This window comes from Eptesicus fuscus, chromosome 10 (genome assembly GCF_027574615.1).
Source record: "Eptesicus fuscus isolate TK198812 chromosome 10, DD_ASM_mEF_20220401, whole genome shotgun sequence".
Classification (NCBI taxonomy): Eukaryota; Metazoa; Chordata; class Mammalia; order Chiroptera; family Vespertilionidae; genus Eptesicus; species Eptesicus fuscus.
In genome coordinates this window covers 3595260-3620794 of record NC_072482.1, presented here as the reverse complement: position 1 = coordinate 3620794, position 25535 = coordinate 3595260, and the positions used below count along the sequence as shown (strand labels likewise).

The following is a 25535-nucleotide window of genomic DNA, read 5'->3' as shown; positions in this document are numbered from 1 at the left end:
TGTAGCTTCCGGAAACGGCTTGTGCCGGCGTTCCACTGGACTTCAGAGGGTCTGAATTAGTTGCTACAACTTCCGGCGTGGTCTCTTTACAGCTCGTAACGTTTTGGGGTGTGAGAGCCGCGAAGGTTCCGGGGGAGATTGTGCTAAGACTTCCACTTCCCGTTTGTACCTGGGTGAAGTGCTTAGCGCTCCAAGGGGAGGCTGGAGTGAAACATTTAACGCAAATACCTGGGAACCATTTCGCGCTGTGCAACGCACTCTGGACGTGTAGTTCCTCTCGGGAGAACGGACTCGCGCGACTGACAGCTGCCGGAAGTGAGGCTGCGCGGATGGCCGCCGCTGCCACCATGGCGGCCGCTGCCCGGGAGCTGGTGTTGCGGGCCGGGGCCTCAGACATGGAGGAGGAGGAGGGCCCGCTGGTGAGAACGCAGGGCTTTTTCTCCTCCGGAGTCTCGTTCGGTCGTCCTCGCGTGTAAAAGACCGGGGCTGGGTTTAGCTTAGGGTGGGAGCTCGGCGGCGGCCAGAGATGCGCTCCGTAGCCCTCCCTGGAATCGGACCCGAGCTTGAGCAGGGACCAGAACGGTCGACTCCAATTCCCGGGGCACAATTTCAATTAACCTCCAGAGTTGGGGGCAGAATAGAGAAGCCGTGCTGTCTAAAGGTTAAGAACGTGGCCTCTGGGGGCAGATTGCCTGTGTTTTAGTTCCAGCTCTGCTCCTCACGCTGTGTGTCCTTGGGCAAGTTAGCTACCTCTCTGCCATCACTTTCTATACCTACAAGGTGAAGGAAATTATAAGACATACTGTTACAGGCAAGATTCCAGGTCAGGAATGGGGGAAACTGAGGCAGAAAAATTAGGACAAGGCCAAACAGTGTGAGTAATTTGCAAATGGCCTGCAAATAACAAACCACTGTCTTCCCCAGCCATGGACAAACCACTGTCTTCCCCTAATGAATGCAGAAAGCGAGGCGGAAAGCCGAAAGGAAAAAACGGCACTTTTACTCCCTAAGCAGAGAAGCCAGCAGTCTCAGGGCTCGGCGAGATAAAGTTGCCAGGATTCTGGGAAGACCACAACAAGAAAACCTTGAGACTTAATCTGCACCAAGATATTCAGCAAAAGAATCTTTTGAAACCTACAGACAGGAGGAGGGCATATTACTCCTCCAACTTGCTCCAGACACTCACTTTTCCGGATTAGCCGGAAAAGCCCATCTGTGCTCCAAGCCAGATGAAATAGATTTGCTTGCTTTGCTTTCTCAATAAAGTTGCACGCTTTAATTGCTTTAATAAATTGGCTGTTCACAACGCAGTCAAGGTCTCTCGTATAAATTCATTTATATGAGAAGACAAGGATCAAAGTTTGGGACAGCCCGCTCCCACTAGTTCAGGGGGCTCTCCTCTCTGGTAACACCTCTCTGGTGTCGGTGAGAGGGGCCTAAAACACTACAATATAGGTTGTTGGTTAGATCAGTGAGTGGTAAACACTGTTAGCTGACGTTTCTAGAAAGACTGGAGCTCCCCAGAGGGATTGTGATAGAACACCTAAGATAGCAGAAGTCTGGGCTCCTAACTTCGACTGCAAGTTCTGCAACTCCTAACTTTTCTCATCCATTCTCTGTGGATGGCCTGGTTCCTTGTCATATTCCCTGCCCATCAACCCCAAGTCATAGTGTGGGTACAATGTGAGACTCTTGGAATTTTTCACGCAGTACCTATGGCTGCCCAGTTACAGTTCTCCCCTCCCCCTTGAAGGATTAGGGATTATTCCATTATAGATAGATAGATAGATAGATATAGATATGTATGTATTTATTTATTTGGTGTGTGTTTTGTTAATCCTCACCTGAGGATATTTTTCCTTTGATTCTTAGAGTGTAAGGGAGGGCGAGAGACAGAAAACATCGATATGAGCCCTAGCTTGTTTGGCTCAGTGGATAGAGCGGTCTGAAGGGTCCCAGGTTCGATTCTGGTCAAAGGCACACGACAAGGTTGCAGGTTCGATCCCCAGTAGGGGGCGTGCAGGAGGAGCCAATCAATGATTCTCTCTAATCATTGATGTTTCTATTTTAAAAAGAAAACATTGATATGAGAGAGACACATTGATTGGTTGCCTCCCATATGTGCCCAAGTGGGGCTGGGGATTGAGCCTGTAATTGAGGTACGTGCTTTATTTTTTTTTAATATGTTTTTATATATTTCAGAGAGAGGGAGAGAGAAATAAAAACATGCATGATGAGAGAATCATTGATCCCCTGCCTCCTGCACACCCACTGCTGGGTATCTAACCTGCATCCCAGACTGGGAATCAAATCATGACCTCCTGGTTCATAGATGAGCACTCAACACAGCCACACCAGCCGGGCGAGGTATGGAATTGACGAATTGAACCCAGGACCCTTCAGTCCTCAGGCCGACACTGTCCACTGAGCCAAACCGGTTAGGGCTCCATTAGATTTTGTTCTTCCCTTTTCCCCTGTCTCCTTTCTCATTAACTTTTCCCTGTCCAGGGCGGCGGTCCTGATCTGCAGGAGCCGTTGCAGCTTGGAGTGTTGGACCTCACCTCTGATGAATTTATCCTGGATGAAGTGGATGGTAAGTGATGGCCCAGGGTGGATGCAGAGTGCCTATACTCTGAGGCATGGGGGCTGGAAGGAACAAGGCAGGGATTGGTGTGCAGATGTTCATTGTGGGGAGAGGGAGCTGTGAACTGAACCTTTATAATAAACTTTTATTTCCAGTTCACATTCAGGCAAATCTGGAGGATGAGTTAGTAAAGGAAGCTCTTAAAACGGTGAGACTTTCTACTATACTAACCTGCCCTCCCCCACACTTACCCTCCCCTGGAAGGAAAAAAGATGGAAACAGTCTTTTGTGCTTATATCCTGGTGTCTTACCCGCTGGTCCTGCGTCGATTCTGCTCAGTGTCCCTCACTGTGACCTCCTCTTGAACTGCAATGTCTGTTCTCCAGGGTGTGGATCTCCGTCACTATTCAAAGCAGGTGGAGCTGGAGCTACAACAGATTGAGCAGAAGTCCATTCGGGATTGTATCCTCCAGCAGAGGAAAGGGGGGTGTCATTAAAATGGGGGTTTGTGGAGCGTGGTGCAGACAACCTGGCTGGGGTGACCTCTTCTCTCTCAGGGTTCTAGCACCTCAGGGAGAAACTGGAGAGGTCCTGCAGGTCTGAGGATCTCCATCCTCACAGAGAGGCCCCTTGACTTTCTGTGGGTCAGATATCCAAGAGAGTGAGAACATAGCATCACTACACAACCAGATCACAGCCTGCGATGCTGTCCTCGAGGTTAGTCACCATGACCTGGAACCCCTCAAATAACCTTGAACCAGATCGTGGTCTTTGGTGCCCTTCTTCTTCTTCTTCTTCTTCTTCTTCTTCTTCTTCTTATTATTATTATTATTATTACTTTGTTAATCCTCACCCAAGGATATTTTTCCATTGATTTTTAGAGAGAGTGGAAGGGAGAGGGAGAGACAGAAACATCAATGTGAGAGAGACACATCGATTGGTTGCCTCCTGCATGTACCCCGACCAGGGCCGGGGAACTTACAACCAAGGTATGTGCCCTTGAGCCGAATTGAACCAGGACCCTTCAGTCCACAGGCCAACGCTCTATCCACTGAGCCAAACCAACCAGGGGGGTGTCATTCTTTAGGTCGTCAACCTCAGGTGGGGACAAAGCCACTTGCAATATGACCTCAGCAGCCTTTTTTGTTGTTATTGCCATAACTGATGTTATTTGCCAGTGGGCTTTGGGGTACCTCTTCCCTCATCACCTGCTACCCTCATGGGCTGATTGATACTGGAGACGTCACCAGTGCACTTGGGTGGCCCACTTGTCCCCTGCCAGCCCTGTGGCGCTTCAGCAGCATCTTCTGCCTTTTTCCCAGCGCATGGAGCAGATGTTGGGAGCTTTTCAGAGTGACCTCAGCTCCATCAGCTCGGAGATCCGGACGCTGCAGGAACAGTCAGGGGCCATGAACATTCGGCTTCGAAACCGCCAGGCAGTTCGAGGGAAACTTGGGGAGCTTGTCGATGGTCTGGTAGTGCCCACTGCTCTGGTCACGTGAGTTACTAGTTTGAAGGGCCACCGTGTTTATAGCAGGCAGGTGGGCTGGGCTGACCTAACCTGCTTACCACATGGGGTTCCTGGCTTCAGGTCACCAAGTGCCTTCCAGAAGTTGGTGGTTGGGTCGACAGCCCTTTCTAACCTTGATGCATGCTTTAGGCATCAAAGACTAGGAATCATCCAGGGTCAGGGGTGTAGTGAGGGGCCCAAGAACAGAAAACTGTACGTAAACCCTGACTACGACACAGTAAGAGGGAAAGGAGAGAGGTTGGACGTCAAGGATACGAATCGGAGTCTAGGGATGCTAGGTCTCCCTCCCAACCCGTCCCACCCCTTCCTGCTACCTAGGGCAATTCTGGAGGCGCCAGTGACAGAACCCAGATTCCTGGAACAGCTGCAGGAACTGGATGCCAAGGCAGCTGCAGTCCGAGAGCAGGAGGCTAGAGGCACCGCGGCCTGTGCTGACGTCAGGGGTGTGCTCGACCGGCTGCGGGTCAAGGTGAGGGCTGGGGGGATAGCCCAGAGACTAGAACCAGCCTCCTGAAACCTTCCCCCGCCTTCCCCTGCCAGAGCTCATGCTCACATCCCTGGTTCCCCTGAGGACCTTAAAAAACGGCTCTTCTCCACCCTTCCTCCTCCTCTTAACACCCATCACTTCCCTCAGTGCTCCCAACAGAAAGGCGGTTGCAGCTTCCTGCCCTGTTTGTCCCCCATATCTAGGCCGTGACGAAGATCCGAGAGTTCATCCTTCAGAAGATTTATTCCTTCAGAAAACCGATGACCAACTATCAGATCCCCCAGACGGCCCTGCTGAAGTACAGGTCACCATGGGAGGATGGCCTCGAGCTTTGGGCAGCCACGTGTGGTGTCCGGTTTCTTGGGCAGGCAGCGACACTGACGGTCCCTGGCCCCTGCAGGTTCTTCTATCAGTTCCTGCTGGGCAATGAAAGAGCAACAGCGAAGGAGATCCGGGACGAGTATGTGGAGACGCTGAGCAAGATCTACCTGTCTTACTACCGCTCCTACCTGGGGCGGCTCATGAAGGTGCAGGTGAGGCCAAGAGGGAGGAACATTCCTGGCGCCTGGGCTGGGAAGGACACCGCGGGGCGGGGCCGGGGGGACAATGTAAAATATTTTTTATGGTTCTGTGGGCAGAAATGGTTACCAGTTCTTTTCCTTTTTTCTCCAGTACGAGGAAGTCGCTGAGAAGGATGATCTAATGGGCGTGGAAGATACAGCAAAGAAAGATATCCTGAGCTGACCCTGTGCTCGGCCTGGAGAGCCCGGGGCTTCTGACTCTAGCCTCCAAGGCACTGCTGCTTTCCTTTTTCTGTGGGACCTAACCCTGTGAGAATGTGATGAAGGCTGTGGCCATCCCTCCCAGGAAAACGTCCTTTTGATCCTTAGTTTTGCATCTGATGTCGAGGTGTAGAGGCCTGAAGCACACTCACAGGTGTCAGGTGAAGTGGGCACTGGTTCTGGGGAAAGAGGGGCCTCTAGACTGTCGGCTGCTGTAGGCCCCGGAGGTACTGAGTCTGATTTTCTGTCACAGCTGTGAACTTATTTCCCTGACTCTGACCCTTCACGATTCTTTTCAAAGCCGTCCCTGCGAAGCAGAAACACCATCTTCACCCTGGGGACCCGTGGCTCTGTCATCTCCCCCACTGAGCTGGAGGCCCCCATCCTGGTGCCCCACACCGCCCAGCGGGGAGAACAGAGGGTAGGAGGAAGAGCAAGCTTCAGTCGTGAGGGGGTGCTGAGAGGCTGGCTGGGGCTGGGTGGGAAGGTCAGAGCTCCTGTCAGCCCCTGGGATGTAGGAGTGGCCTCTTCCGGGCTCCCTAGTGTACTGTGATTCCAAGAAGGCTGGGACCGTGGACTTAGGGCACAGGGGGAAGAGACATGTCCTGGGGCAGCTGTGGAGGGATATGCAGGAGTAGCCGCAGCAGGTGAGGGGTGGGCTGTTCTCTTGTACCCCTTCCCCCCTTCAGTACCTACCTATTCAGGATGATGTTTCAAAACAGCCTAGACTTGGGTTAGATGAGAAGGGTCTCCTGAGCTCTCAGTACCCAGGTTTACTGATTTCCCAGCCACATCTACAGGGAGTCATTGTTGGGGTTCATCCCTCTGTCTCTCTTCTTTACCCTCCCATCCTAGTATCCATTTGAGGCCCTCTTTCGCAGCCAGCACTACGCCCTCCTAGACAATTCCTGCCGGGAATATCTTTTCATCTGTGAATTCTTTGTTGTGTCTGGCACGGCTGCACACGACCTCTTCCATGCTGTCATGGGCCGCACGCTCAGCATGACCCTGGTAAGACCCCTGCCCTAGCTCCTTTGCTCTCAGACTCATGTCCTCAGTCCTTATCCGCACCACTGGAGGGCCATGGCTCTGGTGGTAATGAAACCAGGACCCCTCATACTGAAACATTTAAGCCTTGCCAGCCGGTGTGTCTCAATAATTGAGCATTGACCTCTGAACCAGGAGGTCACGGTTCGATCCCCGCTCAGGGCACATGCCCCGGGTTGTGGGCTCAATCGCCGGTAGGGGGCGTGCAGGAGGCAGCCAGTCAATTATTCTCTCTCATTGATGTTTCTATCTCTCTCCCTCTCTAAAACCAATAAAAATATATTTTAAAAAATAGAAATAGTGCTCACTTCAGGAGCACATATACTAAAATTGGAATAATACAGAGAAGATTAGCATGGCCCCTGCGCAAGGATGATATGCAAATTCGTGAAGTGTTCCATATTTAAAAAAAAAAAAAACAACAAAATAAAAATGAAACATCTAAGCCTTGTACTCACAGCGTGACTCCCTACAAAACCCTTAAAGCTTGGGGTCCCCAAGGCTACCCCTACTGCTGATCCACACCCAGGCAGTAGTTTAGGGGCCCGTAAACCTCAGTGCTCAGCCCTGAATTCTGTACTAGGCTCGTGATCATAGACCCTGTGAGCAAGGCAGCGGACAGAGCAGGGCAAGGGGCATTGCCCTCCCTCCCTCCCTCCCTCCCAGGGCTGCCTCCCCATAGGAGCACGTGCGTTTGTCTCTGGCCCCTGGGAAGGACAAAGTAACGTGCTCTTCCCGTCCTCTGCCTGCTCTTCAATCACAGAAGCACCTGGAGTCCTATCTCGCTGACTGCTATGATGCCATTGCTGTTTTTCTCTGTATCCACATCGTCCTCCGATTCCGCAGCATTGCAACAAAGAGGGATGTTCCCGCCCTGGACAGGTCACTGAGTTCTGGTCCTTGAAGCCCTGCTGGCCTTGAGCTCTTGGCCTTACAGAACCCTGCCCTTAGGCTCCTACTGACTCGATACCAGTGACCCTAACCCCATTCACCTGCCAGGAGGCAGCACTGCTGCTCTGACTCACCTTTCATACCCAGTCCTACCAGCACCGGCCCCCAGCTCTTAACCTGCAAGATGCCCCAGAATGGGACGGGCTTTCCTCACCCTCACACACACACCACTCCTCCCCCACCATTCGCCCACCCCCACCTGACCCTGACATTCCTGGCCAGCTGATCGCTGATTCTGGTTAAGCCCACAGGTACTGGGAACAGGTGCTTGCCTTGCTGTGGCCACGGTTTGAGCTGATACTGGAGATGAATGTCCAGAGTGTCCGAAGCACTGACCCTCAGCGCCTTGGGGGACTGGATACTCGGCCCCACTATGTGAGGGAGGGCAAGGGTAGCAGCGGTTCCTGAAAGGCAGGGCGCTAAACTTCAGTTTGGGGGGGTTGGCTACACATTTCTTTTGTGCCTGGCGGGATGTGTAGCTAACCGGCGTGAGGGGCAGTCCAGGAGTGTTACATTCAGGGCGGTTGGGCACGGGTGGTAGGATTGGAGGTGGGAGTCACACACGGGTTGGCCAGCTCAGGGGAGTGAGGGGTGGTTGTGGCTGGGTCAGGAGGTTGGGGTGATTTTTCTTCCCACCTTCTTTCTCCCAGATCACACGGCGATACGCAGAGTTCTCCTCTGCCCTTGTCAGCATCAATCAGACAATCCCCAACGAGCGGACGATACAGCTGCTGGGGCAGCTCCAGGTGAGGGGCAGCTCCAGCCGAAGCCGTGGGCGTGTGAGGAGGGCCTGCGCCCTCACCTTCTCCCGTCTCCTCCGGGCCTCTCCAGGTAGAAGTGGAGAATTTCGTCCTCCGAGTGGCAGCGGAGTTCTCCTCAAGGAAGGAGCAGCTTGTCTTTCTGATCAACAACTACGACATGATGCTGGGTGTGCTGATGGTAGGCGCTCTGCTTCCCGCTTCCCCGCCCAGGGCATCGGGTGCCCCATTGTTGTGCTAGCTCTGAGGGCTTGTTTTTGTTGGTTCATGGTTTATTCTGGAGTCTGGCCAGTGCAGTAAATGTGGGAGGAAGGGGATATCCTGCAGTGAGGGCTGCCTCTCCTGAACTTGATATTTCCCTTTGTCTTCCCTTAGGAGCGGGCTGCGGATGACAGCAAAGAGGTCGAGGGTTTCCAGCAGCTGCTCAATGCTCGGACACAGGTAGGGATGTGGGGAAAAGGAAAGGCACAGCCGTGTGTGTGTGTGTGTGTGTGTGTGTGTGTGTGTGTGTGTGTGTGGAGTGGCAGTTACTGGACTCCATCTACACAGAATTGGAATAATTCCTGGTTCCAACATGTCATTATTGGTCTATTTTTAGTTATCAATCCACTCCCATTCTATGCCTGATTCTATTAAGTTCACCAGTTTATTCTGTTCCTCAGATTTTTAATTCACTTGACTTTTAGATTCACTTGTTGATAGATATGTATTTGTTGTTCATGATTTTTATCTTTCTTCTTCTTTTTCCTCTTTTTAAAGAATACCTTTCAGCATTTCATATAATGCTGGGTTGGTGGTGATGAACTCCTTTAGCTTTTTCTTATCTGTGAAGCTCTTTATCTGCCCTTCAATTCTGAATGATAACTTTGCTGGGTAGAGTAGTCTTGGTTGTAGGTTCCTGCTATTCATCACTTTGAATATTTCTTGCCACTCCCGTCTGGCCTGCATGGTTTCTGTTGAGAAATTAGCTGATAATCGTATGGGAGCTCCCTTGTAGGTAACTAACTGTTTTTCTCTTGCTGCTTTTAAGATTCTCTCTTTGTCTTTTGCTCTTGGCATTTTAATTATGATGTGTCTTGGTGTGGTCCTCTTTGGATTCCTTTTGTTTGGGGTTCTGTGCGCTTCCTGGACTTGTAAGTCTATTTCTTTCATCAGGTGGGGGAAGTTTTCGTTCATTATTTCTTCAAATAGGTTTTCAGCATCTTGCTCTCTCTCTTCTTCTGGTACCCCCATAATTCTGATGTTGGTTCGCTTGAAGTTGTCCCAGAGGCTTCTTACACTATCTTCAACTTTCTGAATTCTCTTCTCTTCATGCTTCTCTGGAGGAGTGTCCTTGGCCTCTTTGTATTTCAAATCTTTGAGTTGATTCTTGCAATCCTCTAGACTGCTTTTGGGTCTCTGTATAATATTTTTTATCTCAGTCAGTGTATGTTTAATTTCTAGTTGGTCCTCATGGAATTTATCGGCCTTTTCCATGAAATTCTTGAAAAACCTTATAACCGTGGTTTTGAACTCTATGTCCAGTCGCTTGTTCTCCTCCATTTCTTTGGTTTGTGATCTGTTTCCTTGCCTTCTCATATTCTCTGCTTCCCTAAGTTGGTAGGGTAGTTTTGTGTACAAGGTGTCCTATTGGTTCAACGGGTCAGCCTCCCAGTTACCTGAGGTGGACACTCTTGGTGTACCCTTGTGTACTGTGTGTCCCCCAGCAGGAGCTACAGCAAGGGCTAGTTTTCTCCTCCTTTGCTTGGGCGGTTTTGGAGCAGTCTGACTGGAGCTGCAGTTAGTTTGGTTGGGCTGCTCCAGAACAGGCCATTTATATGCAAAAGCCGCTGTGTGGAGCCTGGGCGGGTTTGTAGAATGTGCGGGGCGGGTCTCAGGGCTGGGCGGGGTCTCAGGGCGTCACTAGGCTGGGGCGTGGCCAACGGCGATGGCTGCCGTCAACCGTCTCTGCCTTTCCACGTTTCCAAGTCCCTGCGCCCCGCGCTCCAGCGCAGTAAACAATGATTGCTGGGCGCACCTCTGCAAAAAAAAGTCACTCTCACTTTCCGACCCGATGGCCGAGAGTCCAGCTTCTCCCTGTAGGTGCCTGGGTCCCCCGAGTGTCCCCAGAAACTGGCTTTCAGAGTGATCGGGAGCTTGTCTCCCTGCGGGTTGAAGAAAAGCCGCGCACCCAGCCGCCCGCCGCCAGCCCGATTCGTGTGCCTCCGTACCTCAGCTTTTCAGCGATTGTGCTCCTTTCTCTTCTTAGTTGTAAATCTTCCACTCAGCCAGCTTTCCCGTGGTTCTGGGTGGTAGACGTTTTTGTCTTTTAGTTGTATTTTTGAAATTGTTGTGTGAGGCAGCAGATTAGTTGTTTAACTATGCCGCCATCTTGGTTCCTCCATCCATTATTGGTCTATTTTTAAAAAAATATATTTGATTTCAGAGAGGAAGGGAGAGGGAAAGAGAGAGAAACATCCATGATGAGAGAGAATCACCGGATCGGCTGCCTCCTGCACACCCCACACCGGTGACCCAGCTCACAACCTGGGTACGTGCCCTGACCGGGAATTGAACCATGACATCCTGGTTCATAGGTTGACGCTCAACCACTGAGTCACGCAGGCCCGGTATTTTGTATTTTTTTAATGCTATTAATACCCATGAGCCTACAATACACCTTAACAATAACCAATCTCAGAGTGTGAATTCCTCTTCATCCCATCTCCCTGTCTTTCACATAGAAGCACCTGGTGACCTACCTGCTGTTTATCATACTCTTGCTTTTAAAAATTTAGCTATGGCTAAGCTGTGGCTGGAAATCTCTGTTGGTTAGAACATCATCCCGATATGCCAAAGTTGTAGGTTCGATCCCTGGTCAGGGCACATACAAGGATTAACCAATGCCTGGGTCAGTGGGGCTCAGTGGTTGAGTGTCAACCTATGAACCAGGAGATCACAGTTAAATTCCTAGTCAGAGCACATCCCCAGGTTGCAGGCTCGATCCCCATTGTGAGGCGTGCAGGAGGCAGTCGATCAATGATTCTCTCTCATCGTTGATGTTTCTATCTCTCCCTCTCCCTTCCTCTCTGAAATCAATGAAAAAATATATATTTTTAAAAAGAATCAACCGATGAATATATAAGTGGAACAATAGATCACTTTCTCTCTTCCGCCCTCTAAAAGTCAATTAAAAATATAGCTATGTCAAAACAATAATTATTTATATACTAGAGGCCTGGCCTGTGCCCGCTCACAGTGTGGGAGCCCCGCGATTGATTGCCCCCAAGAGGTAGGCCCCGCCCACCCATCTGGAGCTCCTCGATGGATTGCCCCAAAGAAGTAGGCTACGATGGATTGCCCCAAAGAAGTAGGCTGTAGCCGCGGGACCCGCTCTGCATCACACATGCAGCGTCAAGCCCCTGCCCACCCACGCATGCCTTGCCGCGCACGCCTTGCTGTGCATGCAGCCCCGCCCACCCACGTGCGCCCACTGCACATGCAGCCTCCTGGTGATCGTTACGGCGTGAGGGTGTCAGAACCGCATAGGCTTTTTTTTTTTTAATATATTTTATTGGTTTTTTACAGAGAGGAAGGGAGAGGGATAGAGAGTTAGAAACATCGATGAGAGAGAAAAATCAATCACCTGCCTCCTGCACACTCCCCACTGGGGATGTGCCCGCAACCAAGGTATATGCCCTTGACCGGAATCGAACCCGGGACCCCTCAGTCCGCAGGCCAACGCTCCATCCACCGAGCCAAACCAGTCAGGCCCGCATAGGCTTTTAGTATTATAGATATTTTTAGTGTTATAAAAACAGAATCACAGGATTTTTTCAAGCATAATTTTTCTAATATGATCACACATGGCTGTAGTTCATTCTTTTTCACTGTTGGATCATGTTACTTATGTGAATATAACATGTGTTCCTGTAAGAGGACATTTAGATTACTTCCAGTTTTTTGCTACTGTGAGCATTGTTTTATGAACTATTATGTCTTTTTTTTTTCCATTTTACTTTTTCAATTACAGTTTACTTTCAGTATTATTTTGCATTAGTTTGAGGTGAACAGCATGGTGGTTAGACAATCAGATATTTTACAAAATGTTACCCCCAATATTTCCAGTACTGAATTGATACCATGCATAGTTATTACAATACTATTATTATATTTTTAATTTACTTTTATTGTTGAGAATATTATAGATGTCCCCCATTTTCCCTCCTTTGCCCACCCCCAGGCCTTCACTGCACTATTGTCTGTGTCTATGGGCTATACATATCCTATCTAATAAAAGTGTAATATGCTAAGTGTCCGACCCATTGGTTGACCAACCAGTCGCTATGACGTGCAATGACCACCAGGGGGCAGACGTTCCAACTGGTAGGTTAGCTTGCTACCGGTGTCCGGCTGATCGGGACTGGACCAGAGGGCTGGACGTGTCCTGGAGCCCTCCCTTGGTCCCTCCCCAGCCGGCCAACCTCCTATGGTCCCTTCCCGGCTGGCCAGCCCTGACGACCCCGATCAGGACTGGGCGAGACAGCCCTGATCAACCCCAATCGCAGGCCTGGCCAAAGGACCCCACCAGTGCATGAATTCGTGCACCAGGCCTCTAGTATGCATATAAGTCCTTTGACAATATTAATGAGGATATTCTCTATACTGTAGTTTACATCTCCATGACTTCTATAACTATCAATTTGTACTTATTAATCCCTTCACCTTTTTCACCCAGCCCCAAGCCCCCTTCCCTCTATCAGCTACCAGTTTGCTCTGTGCATCTATGAGTCTGTTCCAATTTTGTTTGTTTATTTTGAACACTTATGTCTTTTAGTGCACATAGATGACATAGATGTAGATAAGTTTTTTATGTAGGTAAATTTTATCTCAAAATCAATAAAAACATTTTTTTTTTAGAAAGAGCTCTTTATATATTTTACATACTAATCTTTTGTTGGTTATATAGATTGCAGATACTTTCCATATGTGTTTTATCTCTTTTTTTAAAAAAAACCTTTATTGTTGAGAATATTATAGATGTTCTCCTTTTTCCCATTTCCCTCCTCCACCCAGTTCCCACTCTGGCCCTAGGCCTTCACCACCCTATTGTCTGTGTCCATAGGTAATGCATATATGCATATACTAGTAAATTGTTTGGTTAATCTCTTCCCACTCCCCCCCTCACCCTCCACCCTTCCCTCTGAGATTCATCAGTCTGTTCTATGTTTCCATGCCTCTGGTTCTATTTAATTCATCAGTTTATTTTGTTCATTAGATTTCTTGTTTGTTTATTTTTATTTTTAGACTAGAGACCCGGTGCACGAAAATTTGTGCACTCATGGGGGGGGGGGGGGCGGTCCCTCAGCCTGGCCTGCGTCTGAAACCCCTCGGGAGATTTCCACCTGCTGGCTTAGGCCCGCTCCCTGGGGGATCAGGTCTAAGCTGTCAGTCAGACATCCCTCTGGCAGCCCCGGAGCCCTCAGGGGTGTCTACCTGCCGGCTTAGGCCCGCTCCTGGGGGTATTGGGCCAAAGCTGGCAGTCAGACATCCCTCTGGCATCCTGAGAGCCCTCGGAGGATGTCCGACTAATGGCTTAGGCCCGCTTCCCTGGGGGAACAGGCCTAAGCCGTTAGTCGGACATCTTTAGTGCTGCTGTGGAGGCAGGAGAGGCTCCCGCCACCGCTGCTGCGCTGGCCAGCCATGAGCCAGATTCTGGCTGAGTGGGGCTCCCCCTGTGGAAGCTCACTGACCACCAGGGGGCAGATCCTGTGTTGAGCATCTGCCCCCTGGTGGTCAGTGCGCATCATAGCAACCCGTCATTCCTGGTCTTTCCGCCATTAAGGTCAAGTTGCATACTACCCTTTTATTATATAGGATTAAATTGTTGATATGTATTTATTGCCATTTTATTGTTCATATTTTTAATCTTTTTATCCTTCTCTTTCTTCTCCTCCTCCTCCTTTCTCTCTTTCTTCCTCTTCTTAAAGGACATCCTTCAACATTTATGTAATACTGGTTTGGTGGTGATGAACTCCTTTAGCTTTTTCTTGTCTGTGAAGCTCTTTATTAGACCTTCAGTTCTAAATGATAGCTTTGCTGGGTGGATTAATCTTGGTTAGGTCCTTGCTATTCATCACTTTGAATATTTCTTGCCACTCCTGGCCTGCAATGTTTCTGTTGAGAAATCAGCTGACAGTTGTGTGGATGCTCCCTTGTAGGTAACTAACTGCTTTTCTCTTGCTGCTTTTAAGATTCTCTTTGTCTTTAACCCTTGATATTTTAATTATGATGTGTCTTGGTATGGGGATTCCTCTTGTTTGAGACTCTGCACTTCCTGGACATGTAAGTCTACTTCTTTCACTGGGTAGAGAAAGTTTTCTGTCATTATTTCTTCAAATAGGTTTTCAACATCCTGCTCTTTGTCTTTTCCTTCTGGCATCCCATAATGTGACTGTTGGTACGTTTGAAGTTCTCCCAGACACTTCTTACACTGTCTTCATATTTTTGGATTCTTTTTGCACTTCTGATTGGATGTTTTTTGCTTCCTCATATTCCAAATCTCTGATTTGATTCTCGGCATCTTGTACTCTACTGTTGAATCCCTGTAAATTATTCTTTATTTTAGTTAGTATATGCTTAATATCTGATTGGTCCTTTTTCATGTCTTGGAAAATCTCACTAAGATCCTGGAAATTTTCACTAAGTCCCTTGAAGATCTCAAGATTCTTGAGCATCCTTATAACTATTGTTTTGAACTCTGTATCTAGTAGTTTGTTTGCTTCCATTTCATTTAGTTCTTTTTCTGGAGATTTCTTCTGTTCTTTCATTTGTGACATATTTCTTTGTGTCTGTATTTTGGCTGCTTCCCTTGGTTTGTTTCTATATATTAGGTAGAGCTGCTATGTCTCCTGAAATTGGTAAAGTGGCCTTGTGTAGTAGGTGTCCTGTAGGGCTCAGTGGCTCAGCCTCCCCAGTCATCTGAGCTGGGCACTCTACATGGACCCCTGTGTGGGTTATGTGTACAGTCTTGTTGTAGTTGAGTCTTGATTGCTGTTGGAGTCACTGGGAGGAATTAACCTCCAGTCCAACTGGCTGTGAGGAACAGCTGTGACTACAGTGGCAGAGTTTGCTGTGCAGGAGACACCCCTGTAGAGCAGGACTTGCTTCAGTGGGGCTTTGGTGCTCGATGAGTCTGCTCCTTGAATGTGTTGCTTATAAATGTGTAGAGTTGTGATCTGATGTGGTCTGAAGTTGTCCATCAGGTGCACTGGCTCTAGGGCCTCTGCCTGGGGCCACCTGGCAGAAGCTACAGGGTGATCTGCAGATGGCTGCTACTTGTGTTGGGCTTGGAAGTGCCCAAGCAAGACCAAGCTATGAAGCAAGGCAGGCTGATTTTAGTGCCTTGTCTTGGGCCTCTTATTGATAGATTTGGGATACACTGATGCCACCTGCTGCTTGTTTGAGAGATTTTAGGAAAGCCTGAAGCCTGAGCCAGGACAAGCCATTCATATGGAAAAGCTACTGCAAACAGCTTGGATGGGGCTGGGTCTCAGGGAATCACCAGGGAGGAGCAAACAGTGTGAGCCAGATTAATGGAGACTCAGATGTGGCTACTAGTCAGCTCTGCGATGGGGGAAGTCCCAGCATAGGAACAATGAACCCCATGAGTACCCCTATCTTAGAGAAAGCTGTCCCCAAGTTTTTGCCCCATGCTAGGCAGTCCCTGGAGACACCGCAGGCTGCTACCCCAGTACTGGAGCTCAGAGGGAACAAATCCATGGAAGTCATTGCACCGGCCCTTTAAAAGGAATTGCCTGGGACTCCAGCAGCCTCCATGTCACTCAGCCACAATCCTCGCTGGTTTTTACAGCCTGAAGTTACAGGGACTTCTCTTCCTAGCTCTGCAACCTGGGCTGGGGGGCTGGTGTGAGACTGGGAGCCCTTATTCCACATGGGAGGCCTCCTCAGCCAAGATATCCCTCCCAATTAACAAAATGCCACACATGGGTGTCAGATCAACCTGTTCTGTGCCTCCACCCCTCCTACCAGTTTCAATGTGCTTTCTTTTTTACTTCTCTAGTTATAGGACTTCCATTCAGTCAGATTTCAGGTGGTTCTGAATGATGGTAGTTCTGTACTTTAGTTGTAATTTTGATGTGATTGTGGGAGGCAGCGACTACCAGTGTTTACCTATACCACCATCTTGGTTCTTCTCTTATTTTGTTTTTTAAATTCCACACATGAGTGAAATCATTTGACATTTATCTTTCTCTAACTTATTTCACTCAGCACAATACCCCTTAGGTCCATCCATTCCATGTTGTTGCAGATGGCAAGATTTCATACTTTTTTTACGGCTGAGTCATATTCCATTATATATATGCCTCACATCTTTATCCATTCATCTATTGATAGACACTTAGATTTCTTCCATCTCTTAGTTATTATAAATAATGCTGCAGTGAACATATGAATGCATGTAGTTTTTAGAATTATTGTTTTAGGTTTCTTTGGATAAATGTCCAGAACTGTAATTACTGGGTCCTTCTTTGTCTCTTGTTATATAGCCTTTGTTTTAAAGTCTTATTTTGTCTGGTAAACTATTGCTACCTCAGCTTTTGTTTGTTTGTTTCCATTTTCATGAAATACCTTTTTCCATCCCTTTACTTTCAGTCTCTCAATCTGATATGTAAGGGTCTTGTTATTCACTCAGCCTCCATATGTCTTTTGATTGAAGCATTTAATAAATTTTAAAGTAATTATTGATAGATATGTATTTGTTGCCATTTTATTATTCATACTAGTGTCCCTGTATATGGATTCGTGCACATTGAGAGGAAATTAATTAGAAGAAATATTTTTTTTTAAATGTATTTTATTGAAATTTTACATAGAGAGCTAGAAACATCGATGAGAGAGAAACATCCATCAGCCGCCTCCTGCACACCCCCTCCTGGGGATGTGCCTGCAACCAAGGTACATGCCCTTGTCCGGAATCGAACCTGGGACCTTTCAGTCCGCAGGCCGACGCTCTATCCACTGAGCCAAACCGGTTTCGGCAGAAGAAATATTTTAATATTGCTATTTGCCCTTTCTCTATAATAGAAGTGTCAACTAAATTCACAATAGACAATTCAGATTGAAACACACGCATGTGATTGGCACCAGCGAGAGCTTTATATGTATTGCACATGTGCGAGTCAACTTAGCCTTTTATAGATATAGAATAAACTTGCTTAATTAGACCTGCTTTCTGATTTAGCTAAACTTTTTCTAGCCCAGTGAAGCACCCCAACTTCTCTTTCAGGTAATTGTCAGCAACACAGCAGTAAATATCAACACGAAGCAGATTATTATTGTAGATCTCACAGGGAGAACAAAGGGTAATATATTTAACTGCAGCAGTGTTTGACTATATTCTGCGCAGTGAGAAAACCTGAAGTCATTTTCAAGTTCCACTATGTCTTACTTCTTTTCAGTCGAGTCAAGTTTCTAAACTTTCTAAATCTCCGTTTTCCTGCTAATGAAAAGAAAATATGATTCTACCAAGTCTCCTATCTACCTACTCCAGGACTTCTGTGAGGATCAAATAAGATGAGGCACGTGAAAATGCTTCACATTTGGTTAAAGTGTAAAATGTTTGCACCTGGCTATAAAACAAGTTGTGTTCCTGGGCTGAAGAAACTCCAAGGAGGCTAGTTGCTAGGGAGAGGAAGCTGGACGTTGCTATGTGACATCATTACCCAGCGCCCACAGCTACTGTTTCAGAGCTGGGCTGGGCTGCGGGCTGCATTTGTGCCGTGGAGTCTTGGCAGCCTTGGCTGCAATTTGTCACTGTGGTGGGGCTTATCTGCCACTTGGGGGAAGCTGAGTGTTGGTTTGTCGGCGCCAGGTCCTTAGTGCCATTTATCTTTAAATGGCCAGTGTGTGTCATGGCAGCTACTGCGTTGAGGGTCTGCCCCCTGGTGGTCAGTGCGTGTCATAGCTACCGGTCGGACCAACACTTAGCCTTTAATATATAGATTTTTTTATCTTCTTAAAGAAGATGCTTTATCACTTCTTGTAATACTGGTTTGGTGGTGATGAACTCCTTTAGCTTTTTCTTATCTGGGAAGCTCTTTATCTGACTTTCTATTCTAAATCTTTGCTGGGTAGCATAATCTTGGTTTATGTCCTTGCTTTTCATCACTTTATGTTCAATGCCAATTTCATTTGGCCTGCAAAGTTTGTATTGAGAAATCAGCTAACAGACTTATGGGAGCTCCCCTGTAGATAACTAACTGCTTTTTTCTTGCTGCTTATGAGTCTCTCTTTGTAACTCTCATGAGAGACTCAGCTTTCCCACTCGGGGCTGGCGTCAGGCTCAGTTTCCAGATAGTAGAGTTGCCATGGCCATTTACCTTCTGGTAGCCTTGCCCCTGTTTCCAGCCCTAACCCCAATTTCTTGTTGCTCTGCTCCCATTTAAGTTTAGTTTCTGGGTGTTTTTTTTTGTTGTTGTTGTTGTTGTTTTTAGGAGGGGGGAGCCTTGAAGATTTCCCCTACCTCTTGTGAGACCATCAGTTTCTTAAAGTGTATGACCTTTGCTATGGGAATGTTCTAAGGATCTAGTCGGTCATGATGCCAGAATTGGAAAAAAATCTGCTGACACCAGGACACTCAATTGTATGTATGTATGTGTGTGTGTTTCTCCAGGAATTCATTGAAGAGTTGCTCTCTCCCCCTTTTGGGGGTCTGGTGGCATTTGTGAAGGAGGCTGAGGCTCTGATTGAGCGTGGACAGGCTGAGCGACTTCGAGGGGAAGAAGGTATAAGGATGGTGTGGAAGAAAAGGGGTCAGTGGTAAGGTGACCAGAAATGAAAAATGAGAGGATGTGGATTATATGGGGAGTGGGTGGATCAGGGAAGAATGGGTTGGGAGAACACCAGAAGAGAGGGGTTCGATGATGAGGATGGCTGTGCTTTGAGGAGGACTTAATGGGATCAAAGATCATTTAGCCTAGTCTCTATCTAATACTGTCTTTTTCCTCCTGCCATCAGCCCGTGTTACTCAGCTGATCCGTGGCTTTGGTAGTTCCTGGAAATCATCAGTGGAGTCTCTGAGTCAGGATGTAATGCGGAGTTTCACCAACTTCAGAAATGGAACTAGCATCATCCAGGTGACCTTCAACTCCCAGCTCCCACTCCCACCCTGCCCCATCACTAATTTCCCCCCTCTTTTCCTTGGGCTCAGCATCATCCAAGTGACTCTTGATCTTCAACTACCAGCTGTGCCCAAAGTTCTGGATAAGCCCCAACCTGATTCTTAATCATCTCACAGTCTTACCCTCCTTGACTTTCTTGACCAGGGAGCATTGACCCAGCTAATCCAGCTCTATCATCGCTTCCACCGGGTGTTGTCTCAGCCCCAGCTCCGAGCTCTCCCTGCCCGGGCTGAGCTCATCAACATTCACCACCTTATGGTGGAGCTCAAGAAGCACAAGCCCAACTTCTGATGTGCTGGATCCTGGGATTCACCAGCCCTCTCCATGGACTCCTGCAGCCCACCCCGTACCTTTCTTCACCTTCCTGCCCCTTCAGTTCCTCCTTGCCTCCCAGGTCTGTGACATGCCTCACCCTGCCTTCACCCGCAGGGCCCTGCCTCATCAGGGTAAGCTGGAGTCCCTTGGCTTTCTGAATCGCCCAGCGTCTTCAGGTTTCCCAGGACCACCTTTCCCTGGGCTTCCAAAACGACTATCATTCTCCCAACTTTGTCACAACCTCCGCCCCCGAAAAACACACCTAAAGCCAAGGCTCTTTTCTCTTCCTCTAGTAAAACCTTCACTTGCCTCCATTTCTGGTTAATCCAACTCTTGTCACCTTGTCCTGAGGTGTGAAGCCTCACCTCTTGGAATTGATGGCAAGGGGAGAGTGCCTCTAAGTCATTGATTTTTTTTCCCCCATGCAAAGTGATTTCTGTAGCTTTTTGACCTAAGATCCTAGCAACTTGAACACTAACCAGTCCCCCTCCTGGCTTGAGAAAGTACTTCAAGGTCAGTCTGCAGGGAACAATAAATATTTAATATGACATAACACTCTTCTCCCATGTCCTTTTTCCCTCCTGGGGCCTTCAAGTAGCCCCATCTGTGCTCCAGGGTTACCTCCCTTTTGGTGGGTGTTGAAAAAGTAGGGACACACAGTATCCTATAACCTCTAGGCCAAAGTAGCTGCATTGGTTTTAGTGTGGGGATTATTTCATGAGTAACCTACCTGGTGGAGGAAAGTGGCTCCTGGTTAAAATGGCAGATGCAAGGGCTGGGCACATGGCTGTGCAACCTCAGGCACTGTCCCAAGTCTACCTTGGATCCGCCCTTGAGCTGGCCATGGGATTGCCATGCCTTTGTCAGCCCACTGGCTGCTCTGGCTGCGGCCTAGGCCCCTTGCAGAGGGCTGTAGCACCCACACTGTTGGGACGGGTAAGCCAGGTTTGCAGGGTGTCCTCACCATTTCTGTGTTTGACTTGGAGTCTCCTGCTGCCTCCGCCTATACACCTGATTTGAATTAGACTCGGGACTGGAGAGACAGGAGGCGCCTTTAAGTCCCTGTGGGAAGGTGAGGGCAGTCGGTAAAATGGAAATGTGGCGATGCTTCCTTTGATTCCTCTGCCCCTAAGGCCCAGTCATTCCCTCCCAGGGCCCGGCGAGGGGTGGAAGGAAATCCGCAGCTTGCGGGGGGGGGGGGGGGGGGGGGGGGGGGGGGGGGGGGGGGGCGGGGCGGGGGAGGGGATCCGTCAGAGCGCCGGGTGCGAGAGTGTTCCCGCTGGCAGCTGAGGGAAGGCTGGCGCGTTCCGAGGCGGGGCTCGAGCGGTCGCGGTTGGCGGGCTCCCGATTGGCTGTCGTGGCTGGTGAGCTCTCCCGATTGGCTGCCGCGGGGAGGGGCGTGGCGGGGAGCTGCCCTCTCCGCTCCCGCCTTTTCCGGGCTCCGCCCCATCTCCGAGCCGCGCTCCGTCCGCTTTGGAAACCAGGTCTCCGAGCGTCGGCCCGGCCGCTGGGAGCGTCTGGGAGGCGCCCAAGGCCGAGGGCGGGGTGAGGGCAGCGTCCTTAACTGACCTCACCGGGCGCTACCCCGCTTTCCCTCCTCTCCACGGCTTCCAGGGTGCCCTGCCCGGTTCCGCCCAGGCCTGCCCCCAGCTCGGCGGTGTGTTCTGGGCTCGTGCCGTCGGCGGCCCCAGCAGTCTCGGTCCCTCCACCTCCCCGCTTCTCGTTTCTCGCCCACCAACACCCGTCCCCCACCTGGAGGTTTCAACCTTGGGGGATCCGGATGGCCTCACATTTGCCCCGACTCCAGCCCCAGCGCGAGGAGCACCGAGGGCCCAGGGGTGGGACTTGGCCAGGGGCGGGCACTGTTTGACCAAGAGCGGGTTCCCAGAGGAAGGGTCTCGGACACCCTGCGAGGGAGACGGGGGCCTCCCCGGAAGCCAGCGAGGCTGGATGGAAGACGGCCAAGGCCGGTGCAGGCGGGCACCTTGGATTCCCGCAGTTACCTTCCCGAACCCAAATGTTCCGACTTGACTGATAAGCGAGGTGTTTTGTAGGCTTCCCTGAGGGGCTTGTGGTTCTGAAACCAGGAGGCATTCGAGTTCTACTGCAGCACAGTTTGGGGGAACAGTGAAGTCTCCGGGGATCCCTCTGGTGGGATGAAAGGAGACGGAATAGCGTGGAAGGGAGCCGCGATGCCTCTGCCGACGCCCAGGGGGCAGCACCGACCAGGGGATGGAGTTCTCGGCTCACCTTCCTCTGGCTTCTCCCAGGCCCCTTCCCGAAGCCAAAGCACCGCGGACTGTGCCTGCAGCCGGAAACCCTCAGGCCTGTGGCGGAGCTGGACGCGTGATCCGCAGGCTGAAACTCGTAACTTCTGGCGAACATCACTGCCCCTCGCCTTCCTCCCCCACTTCTTCCCTTTTGCTCCTGACACGCACTGGCCTCGGACCCCAAAGTGCCTGGGCAGCACTCCCCACAGGGCTGCGCAGGGTGCCCCTTCCCGTTGCTAAACTGAGAGCCGCGCACCTGCACAAGCGTCCTGTTCTTGCCTAGTGTCAGAGGAAGGACTAGGAGGGGTCCTTATGGGTTCTAACAGCAACCCCACACTCTCTGGCATCTCGGTCCTTTGTCCAAGACTGTGCCCGGAATTATTTTTAACTGGGCTCTCTGGGAAACGTTTCCTCGGAGTTCGGCAGCTCCGTTTCTGCGGAATATGAGGGTGCCCGACTCAGGGGCAATTTCATAGCTATTGGATGTGGGTGTCCTCCAAGCACAGAGCAAAGGAGGGACATCCTTCTTCCCGGCCTGTGCACATGGACCCACCCGCCCTCCACTCACAGGGGTGGCTTTTCTGGTGTCAGGAAAGCAGGCAGTAGGAGAAGCAGGCAAATTGACTGGGTTGCAACACAGATTTAGGGCAAAGATTGGAGGAAAGGAGAAAGCAAGACCAAGACAAAACTTTGAGGGGAAGAATAGAGCTCAGCTCTCCATCTGGGAATAACGGATGCAGCAATTCATGTTGCATTTTAGAGTTTACAAAGTGTTCTCAGACACAGTATTCATTAAACCGAGACATTGATGGGTCCCCTTTCTGTGTTCTGTGGCCTCTGATCTCCAGAGCAGATACTTCATCTGACCGATTCACACACTGCCCTGTAAGGAGCTGTTCTTCCGTTTCCTATGTCGTAGTGAGCCACTCAGTGGCTTGGACCTTCTGTGCCACATTCACCCTTTCTGGCACGACTCCAGACGGAAGGAAAAGCTGAACGGGCAAGCTTTGGAAAGGACAGAAGCCAGGACACTTCCAAGATGTAGACAGCAGGGACGAAGGGTCAGAGGCTCATGGGCAGGAAGCAGCGTTCTCACCGGCTCCCCAGGCCCCAAAGGATCTGGCATGTGGCTGGGGAAAGGCACATTTTGCTTCCACTAATCTCAAACCGAAATTGAGCATTTCCTCCCGTGATAAATGGAGGCAACAAAACACAGCAGTATGAGCAGTACCTGTGACTCACCAGGAGCAATCACAGCCTTACGTCACCTTTCACTTGCAGAAAGGAGGCCATATTGCTCATGATTGCTTTGTAGTTATGGTTATGGTTAGCACCACCACTAGATCTTGTCATCACACGTTGGTTTTTTATTTTGATAACTGCACCTCAATATAATTGCTTTCTTTTGTAATCCTGTGCATTTTATTTCACAGTTGAAAACATATTCTGGCCTAAACCGGTTTGGCTCAGTGGATAGAGCGTCGGCCTGCGGACTCAAGGGTCCCAGGTTCGATTCCGGTCAAGGGCATGTACCTTGGTTGCGGGCACATCCCCATTAGGGGGTGTGCAAGAGGCAGCTGATCGATGTTTCTCTCTCATCGATGTTTCTAACTCTCTATCCCTCTCTCTTCCTCTCTGTAAAAAATCAATAAAATATATTAAAAAAAAAAAACATATTCTGGGACTTCACCAGATTGCCAAAGGGGTCCAAAGTGTAAAAAGGGAAGAGCCCCTAGATCTCTGATGAAATGGTAGTTTCCTGTTTGTTTGTTTGTTTTTAATCCTCACCCAAGGATATTTTTTCCCATTGATCTTAGAGAGAGAGTGAAAGTGGGGAGGAAGGGGAGAGAGAGAGAGAAACATTGATGCGAGAGAGACACATTGGTTGCCTCCTGAAGAATGCGACCTGACTGGGAATTGAACCTGCAACCCTGTGATCCACTGGTGAATGCTCTAACCAGTTAGCAAATTGGCCAGGGCAGTAGTTTCCTGTTTAGCATTTTTTTACAACCATGGGAATTGGGAAGGTTTCCTTAATGTTTGAACTAAATGCCTGGTTATGTAATTTCTGCCTGTATTTTGTTGCCTCCATTATTACTCAATTATTCATTCACTCATCATATACAGTATTTAGGAAACACCTTTCTTGTACGAAACATTGCTGCACAAAACCATGCCACCAGGTTCAAAACAATCCTCGGTTGCCCTGGGCTCCCCTGGGGCTCCCAGCTGGGAGAGGAGTGGGGCTGTGCTCTCATAGCCCCGCCCGCTGCAGCTTTTTTGGCGGGGGGGGGGGGGGGGGGGGGGGGGGGACAGGGAGGGAGTCCTTCGACAGGCAATAAGAGAGTGTGTTGTCTGTAGGGAATTTTATATTAATACTAAACCCGACTTTTTATTGTTACCATGTACCAGCAATTGTGCAATAATGTTAAGCACAATATTCCTCCCCCACCCCACCCAGCTTGTTATGCCATGGCGCACGGGAGTTTAGCCATGTCCAGTTCACACAAGACACCCATGAAGCCTAGAGACTTCTCTCCCCCTCCTCAACTCCCCACGCCAGTCAGCTCCCTGCACTCAGGGCGGGGCCTGCTGCAGGGTGAGCGACACCCTCCGTGAGCCCGTGCCCACCCTGCTGGAGTGACAAGGTAACCGCCACATATGGCTGCTTTCTCCTTCCGGGAGCTGCCTTTTGTCCCTTAGCGCGATTTCTTCGTTGAACATTTCTTTTTCTATTTTATTGGTGTCGTCTCTTTTTTACTTCTCCTATTCTCCGTGTGAGTTTTCTAGTGTCTCAAGATGACTCTCAAATCACTGGGTGTTAGCCCTGCTTTCTTTTTACATAAGGATTTCATTATATAAATTTCCCTCTGAACACTGGTTAGTTATATCTAACAAGTTTTTATATGTTTTATCTCTATCATTATTCAGTTTAAAGGATTTTCTAGTTTCTACTGTATTTTCCTTTATCCAAGTAATATTTAGAAATATATTACTTGCTATCTAAGCAGTTTAATACTTTCTTATCATTATTGATTTATGCCTTTCCAAGGACATATACTGAATGGTTTAATCCTTTGATGATGTTTTGAAGCTTGCTCTGCGACATGGCATGGGGTAATCTGGGTAAATAAAGTTTGATATACAAAATATGTGGCTTCTTTTGCTGTTGGGGGAAATGTTCTACCTTTGCTGTAGGCCATGCTGTTAACTGTGTTCCTCAGATGTTCTGTGACCTTAGAGGTCTTTCCTTGTGTGTGTGTTTTTCTATTGGTTGTTGAAAAAGGTATGTAAAACTCTTCCACTATGAGTGTGGATTGTTAAATTATTTTTATTTAATTTTGTCAAGTTGTTTTGTATATATATTTTTAAATATGTTTTTATTGATTTCAGAGAGGAAGGGAGAGGGAGAGAGAGAGAGAAACATCAATGATGAGAGAGAAGCATTGATTGGCTGCCTTCTGCACGCCCCCTACTGGGGATCGAGCCTGCACCCCGGGCATGTGCCCTTGACCAGAATCGAACCCAGGACCCTTCAGTCCGAAGGCTGATGCTCTATCCACTGAGCCAAACCATCTGGGGCTGTTTTGTATATTTTAACGTATGTTTCTGGCTATATGTTACCTT

At 49.1% G+C, this 25535-nt stretch overlaps 1 protein-coding gene and 1 non-coding gene across 2 annotated transcripts; both read left to right on the top strand.

Annotated features, from left to right (window-relative positions):
* The first annotated feature begins 22 nt into the window (after positions 1–22).
* On the top strand, positions 23–20193 carry VPS52 (VPS52 subunit of GARP complex). The gene is made up of 20 exons (XM_008160070.3): positions 23–419; positions 2509–2593; positions 2740–2792; positions 2971–3046; positions 3234–3301; positions 3907–4082; positions 4434–4584; positions 4806–4906; positions 5003–5135; positions 5275–5332; positions 5672–5805; positions 6240–6395; positions 7195–7313; positions 7634–7757; positions 8033–8128; positions 8214–8321; positions 8516–8581; positions 18816–18927; positions 19160–19278; positions 19468–20193. Exons 1-20 carry the CDS (start codon positions 330–332, stop codon positions 19612–19614), a joined length of 2172 nt encoding a protein of 723 aa, XP_008158292.1. The 5' UTR covers positions 23–329; the 3' UTR covers positions 19615–20193.
* Positions 6732–6838, top strand: LOC114229161 (U6 spliceosomal RNA). Its single transcript, XR_003615252.1, has one exon. It is a non-coding gene; the product is annotated as a U6 spliceosomal RNA (small nuclear RNA).
* Positions 20194–25535: the final 5342 nt, after the last annotated feature.